Here is an 18,542-nt window from a genome sequence, read left to right as displayed (position 1 = left end):
AAAATCAGGATGTTTTTTAAATTTTTACCTTGCAATGTCGTTTGGTTTTTTTTTTTTGTACTTCATTGTTCTGTTGTTTTGTTGGTTTCCTCTTATAGTTGATTTGTTTTCATCGGTTTTAGTTTGTAACCCAGATTTGTTTTCTCTCAATCGATTTATGACTTTTGAACAGCGACATACTACTGTTGCCTTTATTTATAGAAGACCATACACAGACCACTATAAAAAAAAGTTGTAAAAGTATAGCTTAATGGCTTTCTTCCGATACAGATATGTGTAATGTCCCCTACAGACCCCTTTTTGGTTGTGTTTCTCTAGCACAGCAAATCATACTTAGAGGTATCCGTTTTATCTACCATCAGTTGTGCCAAGTTTAATTTCTGAATTGTAATGTAAAAATATCGAGGCTATGGTATTCCTATCCTTCATGGCACGTACATCAAAACTGGACATTATTGAAACACATGATTACAACTCGCTCAACCCTCTACTTAGCTTGGAAAATGGTGGAACAACATTACGTTACAAAAACAGTCAAATTAGTTGGAATGGTTTAAATCATCAGATTGCACATAACAGTAAGAAATAGAAAAAAGTCAAACAAAAAAGGTTTAAAGAACCGATCTAAGAAAAATCGCAGGTACTGAAATATATTTGATATACTAAATTGTTGATATGTCAAAAGGGACGTTTCTGTTGAGTGTCTGCCTGCTTCTATTTGTGGTTTATATCACTGCCTTATCTTTTTGTTTTAATAGTATGAAATTATTGGTAAATATATATTGGCACCTGCTTTCATGTTCCACTGAGCCACCGAAAGTCAATGACATAGGCAAAATAAATACAACTCTGACCTTTACGTAGATAGAACCTTGGAAACTTCCAATAAGATCATTTAAACGTATAGGAAAACGTTAAAACATGATTGCTTAGTCCAGAACCTGATTTTAAGAAGAGGATAGGTAGGTAGAAAAAAATATGGTTAACAACGTTTCATAACTGGAAAATAGAGAATCAAAAATGTTCTTACTGATTTCCTGGATGGAAAAAACTATGATTTCAACAAAACCAGTGACATTCCTGGATGGAAAAAACTATGATTTCAACAAAACCAGTGACACTTTAAGTATGATTAGACAGTAATGTCTACGGTGTGTAGAGGCATAAGAGCATATCTTTTACTTGCAACAATAGTAGATTAATAAAATTATTCGAAGTCGTAGACTGAAAAAGTGTCTGAAGCTATTTAGAGATCTGTAATTACCAATTTTGAGCAACAAGTTGTACGCTTCAGGTCACTTTCGTTTAGTCTGAACACTAATCACCTGGAACTAGTAAGCAAAATGAAAGAGTATATTCAAAAATATAACAAGAGCATCACCCCCTAATGTAATCTTATTGTATACTGGTGAAGTATTGTAACCAAAATATCTTTTCAATTTGTCAGAGAAAAAACCCACAGGCGTGTTAAAACCAAAAAAAAAAAAAATTATACCTCAGCCAAAGTTATACTTCCATTATAACATACAAAAAGTTGAAATGCTTTTACACTAACAAAACTCAATAGACAACTTTCGAGTTCTATGCATTTCCATAAAAAACTCTGCTTTTGGTGAACATCATTCGTGCGTTTAGGGGAATCGTCGCTTCCGTTCCAATGTTGAGCGAGTGGTTGGAAAACTACATTGCAATATAGCACATATTATTCAACAAATTAAATTCTCATAGTTGACAATCAGCACTGCTGCCATTAGGGGATTGTGATAAAGTACTTACAGAACAAACTTTATATCTAGTTAATCCTGCATAATGACGATCACTAAGACGCTTGATGAACGGTAAAGGTGCAGGGATACAGGCGATCCCCTCTATCTGGTAAATTACGTAATAAAGGCGTGCATAATTGAGTTTTTCCCGGTGACTCGAAAGTGGTCTATTGATTAGATGCTGAAGTCATATCAACTTTTTTAAAAGTTCCAACTTGTAAACAATTTTTGAAATTCCTTGTTTCCTTGTTTGGTTTTGTTGTCAAGCTATAGCGATTCAACATGGCGCATGGACACTATTCTGATATTGAATCAAAATGTGGGATTTGTTTGTCTCCGTACACAGAACCAATGCTTTTAGACTGTTTCCATACATTTTGCACACCATGGCTCGAAAAACTGGATGTTCAAGATAATTATCTGACTTGTCTGTTATGTTGGACAAATATTTCTGTACCAGACAAAGGGGTAAGCGGTTTAAAATCTTATCCTTTCAAATTTGAACAATCTCAAAGCGCCAATAACGCTACAGACATTTGCGAATTCTGTTCTGAAGGATATGCCGCAGTGGCTAAATGTCTTGACTGTAAGATAAACTTATGCTTGACCTGTCCAAGAAGGATACAAAGTCCCGTTTGAAGATGGGTTGGTTGTATGTTTCCTTCGAAGTGGAAATTTACTTGTGTTTAATATGGACGAAGACATATTTCATGAAGTAACAGAACACGATGGTGTTCGAAACCAAATAAAAATCGAAGATCCGACAAAGAAACTGCCAAACAGAGACAATTTCAACGGCGAAAACATTTTAATGGCGGAAACTTCGAACTCAAATCTTGTTTTTAAATTAAGCAATGACATATTGCTTTTATCGCTGATAAACATGGTATAATTCTTGAGATGTTTGAACGACGAGGTGCACAATTCGAAGGTATAACTGTATATAATTACGGACAAATTCTTGTAGCGGACTGTCAGAAGGATTTTATTGATGTTTTATCTGAGGACGGTGTTCTTCAGCGAAACTTGCTGAATAATAGAAAGGGTTATAAAATTATATATTGTACAAATCATATCACTCTTGTTGAATACGGCTTTTTGTGGGTGTCCGGTTATGAAAAGATCACAATTTTTTCTTACCAATGAATAATTTATTATTTTTTGTATGTCATTTACTTTACCAGAATATGAAATATTTTCTTGATTCAAACATGCAACCATCGTTGGTCAGTGCTTATCAATTATAAAAATTATACATTGAAATTGAATTTCCTCGTTAGTCTATACTATTTGAAAATTTGAACGGGGTCGAAAGAAGACAGCATTAATAACATTTGAAGTATCAGAACATATTTAAGTAAATATTGATTACACAGAAAACAACGAGATAATGCTTGCAAATTAAACAACGGTTAAAACAACATGCATATTTCTAACGTCAGAGAAATATAGCATTTTCTACGATTTGGAGATATTAGTTTTCAAACATGTGTACATGTACAAAATGCAATTGTTAATTAACGCTAAAGTGTTAAAAAGTTTTATGTTTGTAAACACAAATTCCAAGAAACAGTTTAGCACATAAAAGTATGCAATAAAAATCAGATTGTTTTTTTTTTCAAACGAATTAACTCTATTATAGGCACTCTAGCTATATCATGGTTCGACGTTTAAGCAACACGAGTCTTCTGCAGAGAGATTCGGACAAATTCGAAACAATGTATTTAAATATATACATTTTGTAACTATAAGTTATCAATAACTTTACAGTTATCTTAGTATTGTATGTGTTCAAACGAATGAGCTCAAGCGAATCATTTGTAATAGAAATTTTCAACTCGGTATTTTCATTTAAACTATGCAGTGGCAACAAAAATATAAGAAGACTAAACATTTTTTTTTTCAAATCTTAAAATTTTTATTTTGTAACTGTGGAGTGCTACGAACCACATCAAAATCCGGGGATGATGTCATTCGCTCAGGAAGCATAATAAGTTCCTGCTCCACATGTGTCACCCATCATGTTGCTTCTTAAAAGTACAAACCCGATTAGAAGTCTTATTCGGAAGGTCAAATTCGAGGAAAACGGTACGTCGATTGGAACATATCCGTCGTCATCTGTGAAACAGATATTCTATAACGGTCAACCAACTCGTGATCACATCCCTAACATTTTTGAAGGGATGATATCAACTTCACTACTTGGTTTGATAGCTTCCTTGTGAGCAGCATTAATCTATAATGTTGGAAAGGGAGGAGTATAAAAAATAAATTGTAGAAACTATTGCCCACATCTATTTTTACTGTTAACCTAGGCTATGTGCGATTTAATCATGGACTAAAATGGTTTAGAAGTATGATTGAAGGAGTGCTCAAGGGTACTAACTGACTAGTTTAGAAATTTGTTGTGATAGCTTGTTATTGATGAGGAGGGAATATACATAAAGGAAACTCAATTGTGGAAACTATTGCCCAAAAATTTTAACTTTACTACTGTTATATTTAAATAAATTGATATGGAGTAAAATTTGCGACGGATAAAGTGACCTATTGAGGAGGGGGAGGACAGGGGTAAGGGAGACAGGGAGAAAGGGGGTAGGAGAAAGGAGAAAGGGGATGGGAGAAAGGAGAAAGGGGGTAGGAGAAAGGAGAGGAAGGCTGGGAGAAAGGAGAAAAAGTTGGAGAAAGGAGAAAAAATAAAATATCTTTCCTTTTAAAAAATGATTTAATATTTCAAGAAAAAATATCTCAAAAGGAGATGTTTTATTCTAATGGGAGAAAGGAGAAAAGGGGTAGGAGAAAGGAGAAGAGGGGTGGGAGAAGGGAGAAGGGTACCCCCTGTCCTCCCCCTCATTGAGCGTTCAATTTTAAAAACGCATTTATTTAATTTAGAAAGATACAAATCAAGGTTACATACAAAATATGAGGAAATCGCATGAGCGAGACTGATGTCGCTGGCAATGGACATAATACTATGTGTCTTTCCAAATTCAGGAGTCTGTGTTATTACATCAGATAAAATAAAACCTAGACAATTGTTTATAGCATCAAGCAGCTCAGACATTGGATAACCCTGAAAAAAACCATATATTATACATAGTGAGTATCTATGATCTAGAAAATACTTATTTTCATGATAAACCTAACCAGGAAAAGTCATTGTAGAATTATTTTTCAAATACCAGATTTTTTTGGATACAATTCTGTAAAAGAGGGACGAAAGATACCAAAGGGACAGTCAAACTCATAAATCGAAAATAACCTGACAACGCCATGGCTAAAAATGAAAAAGACAAACAGACAAACAATAGTACACATGACACAACATAGAAAACTAAAGAATAAACAACACGAAACCCACAAAAAATAGGGGTCATCTCATGTGCTCCGGAAGGGTAAGCAGATCCTGGTCCACATGTAGCACCCGTCGTGTTGCTTATGTGATAACAAATCCGATAAATAGTCTAATTCGGTAGGTCACATTCATGAAAGGGAAGGGGATTGTAGTTACGACGTAAGGAACATATAATATCCGATATCATTCGTGAAACGGTTGTTCAATAACGGTCAACCAACTCGTGATGGCGTTCGTAAAATTTACGAAGGGATTTAAGTGTTATGAATGTTAATGGATTCTAGATATAGGTTCTATATGAAAAAATATGTTGGATTTCCAATCTAAATTTGAATGTTGATAAAATTCAGCGAAATCATGTTTATAAATGGGTAAGAAATCGATCTTAACTTTGTCATATTAAACCAGGTGTATTCAGATTTTTTCTTTACAGTCAGTTAATAATTCATTCTTTCCAAGTTAGTTTGCCTTTTCTTCCGTCACATGTTTTCCTTCCAGACTTGAGCTTTGCGATGGGCGACTTTCTATCGAGGTGTTATGTTTAATGTCACTGCATACGGACAAGCTGTCAGCAAACCTGAGTACAGGAAGGTAATAATTTAAAAGTAACACTTTCTGAGGATAATGATTAATAAAGGATTTTCTTTTACAAGAAAGTAATAACATTACATATAAGTTTCAAGAGAATCCGTTAGTTTGAATGTTTATCAATAATATTGCGTCATTCAAAAGTTAACCTTCATATCAAAATTAAGTTTTAGATCGTGATGACTTGTGCTTTCACAAGAAACTGCACAGTTAAATAACGAAAACTTGATAAAACGTTTATAATGGTCTCCTCAGTATAAAAATGCAATTATAACTTTGAATGGTTCTTTTTTTTTTGTCTTTTTGGGGGGTAAAAGTGTTGATCGTATACACAATTACAGTTTATCAAATTTTGTACTTATAGATTATCGTTGATCATCTCAACGAGATTGATTTTCTGGCTTGAGCCGGTACGGCCAGTAGCATTTTTAAAATAATATGGATAGTTAATCCCGTTGCTATAGCTAGTTATACCTCCCGAATGTATGACTGTTGTTAATAGTTCTGTTATATAAATCCAAACAGACATGATTGGTTAATGTGACAATAATATGGATCCAGCAGCCAACAATTGTGTGAACATACATCACAGACATACAACACTGACTTATATGTTTTAAACAAGCATACGTTTTGAATGGTTTTTACACTAGTAATTTTTGGGGCCATCTATAGCTTGCTGTTCGGTGGAAGCAAAATAATTAACATACGAAGGAAAGTTTGTATGAAATGAATGAAAATATCAAAACCAGAGATCACTTTTCAAAGGCATTAAACATGATATAATTTTTGGTAAAAGATTTTTGCAAGTTACTGATTTCAAATTTGCCAACAGTTTATGAGTAAAGTCATTTTGGCATTTCAACATACACACTTAATGTAAATAGGTTCAAAACACATATCATCAGTTTATTAGCTAGCATATGTCGCACCTTTATTACCCCTTCATTCATCCTGATACCGACAACAATCGGTGTATTATCTTATCTTGGAAAAATATAATGAACCCTTTTTACAGACGGCCGGTTGTTTTTTTTACAAATGTAAACGCTTTAGTAGACGGCTATTTCCAGTGCAATGTACATCGATTTCAATTTCAAATTTCAACAATATCGTTCATTACAAAATTGGATCAAATCATCTTAAAATTTTAATTTTCATTTTGTCATTTAATAAGGGACTCCGTTTTGAATTTTCCTAGGAGTTCGGTATTTGAGTTGTTTTACTTTTTGGACGTGGGAAAAATCATTATCTGTACTTATGATTGGTCATTTAAAAAAAGAAGGCTATCTTAAACTTTCATATAAAGATAATAAAGAACTGAAAAAAAAATGTCAAATTAAAACTTGATTAGAAGGCTGACGATTTATAACAAAGAAGATGTGGTATGATTGCCAATGAGACAACTGTCCACAAGATACCAAAATGACACAGACATTAACTACTATAGGTCACCGTACGGCCTTCAACAATGAGCAAAGCCCACACCGCATAGACAGCTATAAAAGGCCCCGATAAGACAATGTAAAACAATTCAAACGAGAAAACTAACGGCCTTATTTATATAAAAAAAAGGACGGAAAACAAATATGTACGACATAAACAGACGACAACCACTGAATTACAGGCTCCTGACTTGAGACAGGCACATACATAAATAATGTGGAGGGGTTAAACATGTTAGCGGGATCCCAACCCTCCCCCTTACATGGGACAGTGGTATAACAGTACAACATAAGAACGAAGTATAAAAATCAGTTGAAAAAGGCTTAACTCATCAGATGAACAAAAATACAAGTGGACGTGGCCGGGTACTTATACATCCCGACACAAAAAGACACAAAAACAGATCTGAGAGTACTCGCAGTTATCTGACAGCTAGTTCAAACTTTTAGATTTAAACAAACAAAGATTTAGACTAGTTGTTGGTTTTGTGATTGAATGATTTACTGCAATGAAGCCCCCTAAGGCTACTGCGTAAAATGATAAGAATCACCAGAACAAGAGGATTAAATGATTAGTTCCACCAACACAGGATGACATCATAAACAAATATTTCCGAAAACCATCTGACGTCAAATATAGTTGATCTATTAGTGAAGAAAACTAGTATGCAAAATGACAGAGAGTATATCTAAAAATATAACAAAATCACTCAGGGTGCTCATTTTGTTATTTTAGATGGTGAAATACGTATTCAGTAATGCAGATACTGATTGCAGAAATAAAATCAGAGAATATTTTCATTTTCTTGATATATTGAAAAACTAGAGCCACAAATATTTGGAAAGTCGGCGGGTGAGGTATTGTTTCTAAAATAACTTGTCAATTTGTAACAAAAATACAAGCATGTTGAAACCAAAAAAGATCAATCAACCTCAGCCAAAGTTATACTTTTATTACAACATACTAAACGTCATCATTTTTAACAGATTTTATTTTTTTGATCATATTAAACAATATATATTTGTCGGTGAAATGCTGTTACACTAACAATCCTTTTTCAATTGATTAAAATAATGCTGAAGTCATATCAGCTTTTTGAAACGTTTCAACTTGTATATAATTATTGAACTTCCTTGTTTGGTGTTGTTGCCAAGCTTCAAAGATCAAGCTAATATGGCGCATGGAAACTATTCTGAAATCGAATCAAAATGTGGAATCTGCTTGTCTCCGTACGCAGAACCAAGGCTTTTGGACTGTTACCATACATTTTGCACACCATGTCTCGAAAAACTGGACGTTCATGATAATTATCTGACATGTCCGTTATGTAGGACACACATTTCTGTACCAGACAAAGGGGTAAGCGGTTTGAAATCTTATCCTTTCAAATTTGAACAATCTCAAAGCGTCAATAACTCTACAGATATTTGCGAATTCTGTTCTAAAGAAAATTCTGCAGTTGCTAAATGTCTCGAATGCAAGATAATTTTATGTTTGAACTGTCGCGACTACCATAGGATACTAAAAACGTCACAGAACCACTCTCTCGAGAATTTCAAAGGAGATCAATTGGACAAAATCAACGAGAAGTCAATAAAAGAATGCGAGGAACATAGAAAAGAGTTAACTTTATTTTGTAAACCTTGTAATATATTCTTATGTAGTGAATGTGCAGAAAAATCACATCGGATACACGATAATCAGAACCTGTCACTATTAATTCAGACTAGGAAGAAAACTTTACTGACCAGAACAGCAAGCTTGAAATCGAGAATATCAGTTCTCAAAAACACTGAAGAATTGGTTCAACAAGAGGAAAATGTGTACCATAAACACAGTAATATAACGAAGAAAGATATAATAGCACACGCTAAAAGTGTTAAAGATGTATTTTGTAATACCATCGATATACTGACAAACAAAAGTCTGGCTACAATTGACAAGATTAAAAAGAAAGATGTTAAAGTAATTGATACTTACTTGAATGAGATAGAAACAGAACAATTGTCACTCGCTGGTCTGATCAGGACAACGGAGGATTTCATAAAAAGTTCTTCAGATCAGCAGTTTATGGATGACTTTTTCACCATTGGTAGCCATCTTGACAAAGTTCTGACCAAGACGGGAAAAACTTTACCTCCTTTAAATAACTTGAAATTCAAAAGTGGTGAATTCAATGAAGCGATAATTGAACAATTATTTGGAGAACTTGATAATAGTACAAGAGAAAATGTTATTACTCCTTTATATCAAAAGTTGCCAACGCCTGCAATATTCCCTAAAGCAAAAGTAGAACATACGTTTACACTTTCAGACAAAATTATAAATATTGTTGCAGCCAATGACGACAATATGTGGATATTCACGAATAATTTAGTCAGTCTCTATAATCGCAGCGGGGTTTTGAGTTCTACGTTTACACCACCAGTATATAGCAAACAAATGCTTAGAAAATCTGCAGATGAATTATGGTTCTGGACTGGACAGTCTGCAGTGAAGAGAGTAAATACACAATTTCAGGATGGGTACAAAGTCCCATTTGAAGGTGGGTTGGTTGGGTGTTTCATTCAAAATGGAAATTTACTTGTTTATAATATGGACGAAGAAGTGTTTTATGAGGTGACAGAACAAGAAGGTGTTCGAAACAAAATAAAAATCGAAGATCCGACTGAGGAACTGGCAAACAATGACATTTTCACTCGTACAAATATTTTGATGGCGGAAACTTCGAACTCGAATCTGGTTTTTTCATCACAAAGCAACATTGTTGTTGTCGCCGATAAGCATGGAACAATTATTAAGACATTTGAACGTGAACCAGGTGCAAGCTTCCGAGGTATAACTTTAGATAATTACGGGCAAATTCTAGTAGTGGATTATCAGATGGATACAATCGATATTTTATCTGAGGATGGTGTTTTTCATCGAAACTTGATGAATAATGATAATGGTGATAAAATCATATATAGAGCAAATCATATCACTTTAGATAAATGTGGCTTTCTATGGGTGTTTGATAATGTTAAGAAGATGACAATATTTTCATGGCAATAAATAATTTAGGTTTGTTGTACGGCAAATAAATTTACCATTACTAGTATATGAAATATTTTCTTGATATAAACATGCAACCATAGTTGGTCAATTATATGGATTTACTACGGTTTACAATGACGAATGAACTGTTAATAAGAACGTATCTTAAAGGGGCACTAGCTACGATATATATAAAAAAAATAAAGTATGATTTTTTTTAGATCAATCATTAATCAAATTGGAATAATGAAATAATAATTGGCTTTTAGGAATCAATTTCCTTTAATTTTGTTGAAATAAGCGATTAAACATAATTTTTGACTGATTCACTTGCAAGTGAAAACGTCATCATCATTCTAACCGGTATTCATGTGAACTTCAAGTTAACCCCTAGCTAGAGATTGACAACGCATGCATTGTACGTGTACTGGTTATTTAAAGAAAAATAATGTAAACAATGAAAGTGAAACTACGGTAAATCATTTGATTACTAATTCGATGCACATAAAATCATTCTTATATGGTTAAAAACAATGAGAAACATCTATTTTTAATCTATAAAATAAAATCAAACAGACCTATAAACAATTGCACGTGTTGGTTTAATCTATTCGTATCTTTATTTTTGTTTACATCGCTTATATGGTCATCTGAGGTCAAATCGATAGTTAATTAGATGGCGTCTGGACTAAAATACACACGAAACGAACCTATATATTATCTAACCCATGCTCTGTAAACTGTTTATTTTAGACTTTTGATAGTTTGGATAAATGTTTTACATTGTTATAAACCAAATATGAGAATTTGAGTCAAATCGGTTACTATGAATTTGACAGCTAGTGCCCCTTTAAAGACTTTTATAAATAAAGGAAATAGTAGTATACTGCTGTTCAATAGTCATAAATCGATTTAACTTAAACAAATCGGGGTTACACACAAAAACTGAGGAAAACACATCAAATATAAGAGTAAAACAGAAATACTTAACTGCCAAAAAAAAAAAAACAAACAAACGTCAACATACACAAAAATAGACTATTTGATAACAACTGACATATTCCTGATTTGGTACAGGACATTTTAAGAAAACATAGTGGGTTAAACCATACTTCACCTTTTAGCATTAGAGCACTGCATAATGTTTATTTTTATTATAAACATAAAGCATTATAAATGAAACAAGTAGTTGTTGTAATCATTGGTATTTTGTGCCATGGAAATGTATGATACTACTATACAAGTAGATATTAAAAAAAGATGGATTTAAGGAGAAAAAAACACAATTTGCATAAAATTCCATATTCTCTTTTCCAGATAACAAAAAAGTTATAGACAATGCTCTAGCTATAAAAATGGGGAAACGGGGACTTTTTAAATTTTCAACTTGTGATACTTGTGAAAAAAATCTTCAAAGACACCAGACTTATAATTTGTTAAAAGGCTTTCTCCTGACTAGGATTAATATAGGATGTGCCTATCACGACCGGATGCACTGTTTTTCTCTACACATAGCACGGCCAAACACAAACTCACTACCGAGCAGTAGGTTTTTTTTTTCACTCATCAGTTAAGCCAAATTAGATGAGAAACTTGCATTATAGTGTGAAAATATTCAAGTTATGTTAATTCTATTTTAATGGCACCTAAATAAAAACTGGAAGCTCACCAATGACAAAATGAAATGATAATGGCCGAACGACCGTCAACTATGAGGGAAACCAAAATGTTTGCGCGCGCTTAAAACTCCATTCACTGTAACCTTGGGCAGTGGTATTACAGTTTAACGTTAGAACACACTATACAGACATATAAACATAGAAGCGATGTAAGAGCAATTTGTGCTACTGAAATATATTTGGTTTACTAGATCATAGGTAAGTTAAAAGAGGATAATCTGTTGAGGATCTGCCTGCTTCTATTTATATGGCACATTGATGAGCATTATGTTTTTCGGTCTGTGCGTCGTTAGTTCGTCCGTGCGTCCGTTCGACCGTCTGTCCTGCTTTAGGTTAAAGTTTTTGTTCAAAGTAGTTTTGGGTGAAGTGGAAGCAATGAACTTGAAACTTAGTACACATGTTCCCTATGGTATCAGTGGCGGATCCAGAACTTTTCCTAAGGGGGGGGGGGCTGACTGACATAAAAAGGGGGGGCCGCTCCAGTCATGCTTCAATGACTCCCTATATAATCAAGCAACTGGATCCACCTATTGGTATGACATTTCTAATTTTAATTCAAAATTATAGTTTTGATTCCAATTTTACGACGGTCAACTGAACATAGAAAAAGATAGTGCGAGTGGTGCAAACCGTGTACTATGGACACATTATTATCAGTATATAAGTGAACTGACTTGGTGCAACTAGTATGAAATTGGTTCCCCCTCCCTGTTCAACTCTATCACTGAAAACCATTTACTTGTAACATAATTACAATAACTCAGAATTTTACAGATATCTGCAATACGTACCAGTTCTAACCATGATGGATATATGTTAACATATGGGTATTCCAGAAAATAAAAATAATAATACTTGATTTAACTTCGGCGTTCTAAGCGCTTTTCCAGATTGATCTTCTTTAGTTTGAAACACTGAAACCGAAAATTTCAAACGCCAAGAAATAAAAATACTTAAAAACACAATGAGCTCTATGACCAAAATGAACATAAAAAGGAATAGTCAAATCCTTGTTAGATCATCTTAACCTTGGTCAGTTAGGAGTCTTAGGACCTTAAAACATGTCAAAAAGATCATTCCAACTTAAAGGACAACGTTAGAAATGTGTTGTTTTGTTATCCCGGCTATGTTTTCAACTGAGGAAAGAAAAAAATAGTCAACATAATTTCTGAACTTAAAAAGAGACAATCAAAAGTGTCGTTCTCAATGATTTCCTGGATAGAGAAAACTTTTATTTCAATAAAAAAAAAACCCACTAATTACAGTAATTTCGATTGTGTGTAGAGATACGTGGGTATCATTAATTCATATTTGCACCATATGTGGAGCTCGTGTGGAGCAGGATCTTCTTACCCTTCCGGAGCACCTGAGATCGCCCCTAGTTTTTGGTAGGGTTCGTGTTGTCAATTCTTTAGTTTTCTATGTTGTGTCATGTGTACTATTGTTTGTTTTTTTGCCTTTTTTTATTTTTAGCCATGGCGTTGTCATTTTCGATTTACGAGTTTGACTGTCCCTCTGGTATCTATCGTCCCTCTTTTGTATCAATAGTAGATTAATCAAACAATTTTAAATCTTTGATTAAAAGGTTGACAATGATTTAATGTTTGTAATTAATATATGATTGAACTCATAAAAGCAAGAAGTTAGAACCAGGTAATTTATTTTACAGTTTGCAACAATATCTCTTTTAATAATCTGTGGACTGCTTTTCAATGATTATCAATTTGGACTGAAATTAGGTATACCAGGTTTTATATAATTGTTTGTTTTTTTAAATGATCTTCTTTTGTTTTTGGTAAATGTTTATTAATTAGCACCTCGGAAAAACATGCCTCAAATGCTATAAAATATCTTAACTGCACTTGCTTTAGACTATTGGTACACGAAACGCACACAGCAAAAGTTTGAAGCAAAGTAAAAGAAAATACTCATTAAATGGAAGCTTATGTAGTTCCGTTGCTCAACATTACCAACAGGTAGCGTCGAATAAAAGAAAAGCATGTCAATAATTCGCAAATGAACATTGTATTAACAATAATCGGGAAAACGGAAACAGTTTTTCATCGTCAAACACAGTTTGTAATTGCAAATTCAATTCCGTCTGTTGTGGAAGCCAACAACTTTCTTTGCTCTGAGAATTTTTTTCAATATATCACACGTATAAACTTTGCTTTTGCTTCCGTTTTCAATATGATGTCTTTTGTCATCTCTTATTGATTGAGATTTGATTGTCCCCTTTGTATCTTCCGCCTGTTTTTTAAAAGTTTTTTTAATATAAAGACGACACAAATTAGGAACTCATACAATTAGCTTCATGTACATTCTGTTAAAGTTGGCATCCTCAGGCACACTATATAGTGATTTGATTGTGTTGTTTACTTTTAGTAACGTGTGCTATAACATACGCAAATTACCGTGGTATTTTTAAGCGCAAAATACAGATAGTAATCAATAAAATTTGAACGTAAAATAGGATGCAAATCCTGCAAATCTTTACAGCTATTTTTTTGACGGTATATAAACTCTTCATAGATACCAGGACTAGATTTTGTATATACGCCAGACGCGCGTTTCGTCTACAAAAGACTCATCAGTGACGCTCGAATCCAAAAAAGTTAAAAAGGCAAAAAAAAATTAAAAAAATACGAAGTTGAAGAGCATTGAGGACCAAAATTTCCTAAAAGTTTTGCCAAATACAGCTAAGGTAATCTATGCCTGAGGTAGAAAAGCCTTAGTATTTCAAAAAATTCTAAATTTTTGTAAACAGTTAATTTATAAATATGACCATACCAATGACAATTCGTGTCAGCACAATAAGTCAGATAATGCTTATTTTAAGTTTTTCCTGGTCGTCGAACACACCTTGGGATGTTAGGATTGTCCAAAGAAAGACCTCACTAATTTGACCAATCCTGACACCCCTCGATGTGTTTTACGACAAGACAAAAATATGCATTATATATAATCTCATTATAGGAAATATAGGAAAATATATAATAATACTATATTAGACTTTCTGATATAGAAATTATAGAACTGCAATATAAACGAGATTTGTTTTTACCTTACGCGATGACATATTTACAACGCCCGCTATTCGACCCGACTTGGTAAATGTTTATATATAATATCGCGCTTGCTATTTATAAACACTTCAACAAAATGAAAGAAATTTTTTAGGACTAGTTTAAAGCGCACATAACAAGAACCGTGGGCGTCAAGATCATCTCAGAAAACAAATATACTTAAGAGAATGGGAAAACAAAACGTGATTGAAAGCCAGAAGATTCAGACTATTAGTAGTTGTTGGTTTTATTATTAGATAATTTTCTGTAATAAGACTATAGCGATAAAACGATTAGTAGTCTTACATCACCATAGTCAGATCACACCATTGACACTTACTTCCGATAAGAATCCTACATTAAATATGATAAATTAAATAGTCAAGAGAGCTGGTATGAAAAATGACAGAGTAAATAAAAAAAATATAACAATGGCCCTTACCCCTAATGTAAGTTTATGGTATGGAAATTTAACAAGTAAGACTTCTACAGGGTGTTCATTTAGTTATTTTAGGTTGTAAAATGCGTATTCAGCAATGCATACTCTGATTATCTTTTCGCTTTGTCAGAAAAAAGCAAAGGCATTCTCAAACCAAATCAAATCAAGATCAATTAAACATCACCCACAAATATCTTTTCATTATTTCATAATGAACGTGTGCATCGAAAACCATTTCTATTTTCGAGCATATTTATAGTTATATAATTGGTTTATCTTTGTCATTAAAATACCGTTAGACTTTAACAATTTCTGTTTCATATTGATTAAAATGCAGAAGTCATGCTAGCTTTTTTGAAAAGCTTTAACTTGTATATAATTATTGAACTTCCTTGTTTGGCTTCTAAGATCGAGTTAATATGGCGCATGGGACCTTTTCTGAAATCGAATCAAAATGTAGAATCTGCTTGTCTCCATACACAGAACCAAGGCTTTTGGACTGTTACCATGCATTTTGCACACCTTGTCTCGAAAAACTGGATGTTCATGATCATAATTATCTGACTTGTCCGTTATGTAGGACACACATTTCTCTACCAGACGAAGGGGTAAGCGGTTTAAAAAATTATCCTTTCAAATTGGAACAATCTCACAGAACCAATGACTCCACAGATGTTTGCGAATTTTGTTCTGAAGAAAATGCTGCAGTAGCTAAATGTCTTGACTGTAAGATAAACTTATGCTTGACTTGTCGCGACTTCCATAGGAAAATAAAAACGTCACAGAACCACTCGCTTGAGAACTTCAAATTAGATCAGTTGGACATACGTAACGTGAAGTCAATACAAGAATGTGAGGAACATAGAAAAGAGTTGACTTTATTTTGCAAGATTTGTAATATCTTGTTATGTAGTGAATGTGTAGACAAATCCCACCGTAAACACGATTACCAAAACCTGACATTATTAATTCAGACTAGGAAGAAAACTTTACTGACCAGAACAGCAAGCTTGAAATCGAGAATATCAGTTCTCAAAAACACTGAAGAATTGGTTCAACAAGAGGAAAATGTTTATCACAAACAGTGTGACATAGCGAAGAAAGATATAATAGCACACGCGACAAGTGTTAAAGACGTATTTTGTAATACCATCGATATACTGACAAACAAAAGTCTGGCTACAATTGACAAGATTAAAAAGAAAGATGTTAAAGTAATTGATACTTACTTGAGTGAGATAGAAACCGAACAATTGTCACTTGCTGGTCTGATCAGGACAACGGAGGATTTCATAAACAGGTCTTCAGATAAACAGTTTATGGATGATTTTTTCACCATTGGTAGTCACCTTGACAAAGTTCTGACCAATACGGGGAGGTCTTTAGCTTCTTTAAATAACTTGAAATTCAAAAGTGGTGAATTCAATGAAGCGATAATTGAACAATTATTTGGAGAACTTGATAATAGTACAAGAGAAAATGTTATTACTCCTTTATACCAAAAATTGCCAATGCCTGCAATATTCCCTAAAGCACAAGTAGAACATACGTTTACACTTTCAGACAATATTATAGATATCGTTGCAGCCAAAAACGACAATACGTGGATATTCACGAAGAATTTAGTCAGTCTCTATAATCGCAGCGGGGTTGTGAGTTCTACGTTTACACCACCAGTCAATAGCAAACGAATGCTGAGAAAATCTGCAGATGAATTATGGTTCTGGACTGGACAGTCTGCAGCAAAGAAAGTACATACACAATTTCAGGATGGGTACAAAGTTCCATTTGAAGGTGGATTGGTTGGGTGTTTCATTCAAAGTGGATATTTACTTGTGTATAATAAGAACGAAAAAGTGTTTTATGAGGTAACAGAACAAGAAGGTGTTCGAAATAAAATAAAAATTGAAGATCCAACAAAGAAACTGCCGAACAATGACGTTTTTACCAGCGGAAATATTTTGATGGCGGAAACTTCAAATTCAAATCTTGTCTTTGTATCACACAACAAAACTATTGCTATCGCTAACAAGTATGGCAAAATTATCGAGACATTTGAACGACTAAATGCAAAATTCAAAGGTATCACTGTGGATGAGTACGGACAAATTCTTGTAGCAGACTATGAGAAGGATTTTATCGATATTTTATCTGAAGACGGTGTCTATCAGCGAAACTTACTGAATAATGAAAATGGTGATAAAATCATATATGGTACAAATTTTATCACTTTAGATGAATGTGGCTTTTTGTGGGTGTTCGATTGTAATTATGAGATGAAAATTTTTTCTTGCCAATAAATTATTAAGTGTTGTTGTTTGCCAAATGAAGTTACCAATATATGAAATATTTTCTTGATTCAAATATGCAACCATCTTTGGACAGTTCTTACCATTTAAATTGAATTTCCACTTTAGCCTTTACTATTTTTAAGTACCTGTTACGGTCCCAAAGGAAGACAGCACTAATAACATATGAGGGTCGGTTGAAAACAAAACTTTACGACAAAAGATATGATTTCAGCTTCCCAATTGTGAACTTTCCATTTCTATGTGGCAACATTCAAGCAGCGCCTGCATACACTCTAATTAAAATATGGATCTCTGATTTCGTTATACTACACATGTAGTATAACAAAATCAGAGATCTATATTTTACTTAAATTACGCCTGCATACGGAGTATATATCTCCCAATTGATAGGATATTCCTGGGCTTGTATTTCCTATCATGATTTCCTTGATAGAGAATTGCTACTCACAAGGAAGCTATTAAACCAAGAGTTCCAAATGGTGAAGTTGAAATCATCCCTAAAGTAAATTTTACAGACGCCATCACGAGTTGGATGAACGTTATGGAATAACCGTTTCACAGATGATATCGGATATGTTCCTTGTGTCGTAACAACAATACCCTTCCCTTTTCACGAATGTGGCCTACCGAATTAGACTATCTTCCGGATTTGTAATAACATAAACAACACGACGGGTGCCACATGTGGAGCAGGATCTGTTTACCCTTCCGAAGCACCTGAGATCAACCCCAGTTTTGGTGGGGATCGTGTTGCTGAGTCTTTATTTTTTCTGTGTTGTGTTTTCTGTGTTATTTTTGTCTATTTGTCTTTTTTTTTTTTTTTTTTTAGCCATGGCATTGTCAATTTATTTTCGAT

At 33.6% G+C, this 18,542-nt stretch overlaps 2 protein-coding genes across 2 annotated transcripts; both read left to right on the top strand.

The window, feature by feature from the left end:
• The first annotated feature begins 8,296 nt into the window (after positions 1-8,296).
• LOC139482037 (probable E3 ubiquitin-protein ligase MID2) lies at positions 8,297-10,253 on the top strand. Its single transcript, XM_071265680.1, has one exon. The coding sequence runs from the start codon at positions 8,329-8,331 to the stop codon at positions 10,207-10,209; it is 1,881 nt and encodes a 626-aa protein (XP_071121781.1). The 5' UTR covers positions 8,297-8,328; the 3' UTR covers positions 10,210-10,253.
• A 5,526-nt stretch (positions 10,254-15,779) lies between these two features.
• LOC139482029 (tripartite motif-containing protein 42-like) lies at positions 15,780-17,687 on the top strand. The gene has a single exon (XM_071265669.1). It carries the CDS (start codon positions 15,794-15,796, stop codon positions 17,672-17,674), a length of 1,881 nt encoding a protein of 626 aa, XP_071121770.1. The 5' UTR covers positions 15,780-15,793; the 3' UTR covers positions 17,675-17,687.
• Positions 17,688-18,542: the final 855 nt, after the last annotated feature.

Source organism: Mytilus edulis, chromosome 1, assembly GCF_963676685.1.
Source record: "Mytilus edulis chromosome 1, xbMytEdul2.2, whole genome shotgun sequence".
NCBI classification, from domain to species: domain Eukaryota; kingdom Metazoa; phylum Mollusca; class Bivalvia; order Mytilida; family Mytilidae; genus Mytilus; species Mytilus edulis.
Note: the sequence above shows the minus strand (reverse complement) of the source record. Positions and strands in the feature narration are given on the sequence as shown.

Excerpts from the sequence above, each read along its gene's own strand:
- LOC139482029 (XM_071265669.1), top strand. The coding sequence starts at position 15,794 with ATGGCGCATGGGACCTTTTCTGAAATCGAATCAAAATGTAGAATCTGC.
- LOC139482037 (XM_071265680.1), top strand. The coding sequence starts at position 8,329 with ATGGCGCATGGAAACTATTCTGAAATCGAATCAAAATGTGGAATCTGC.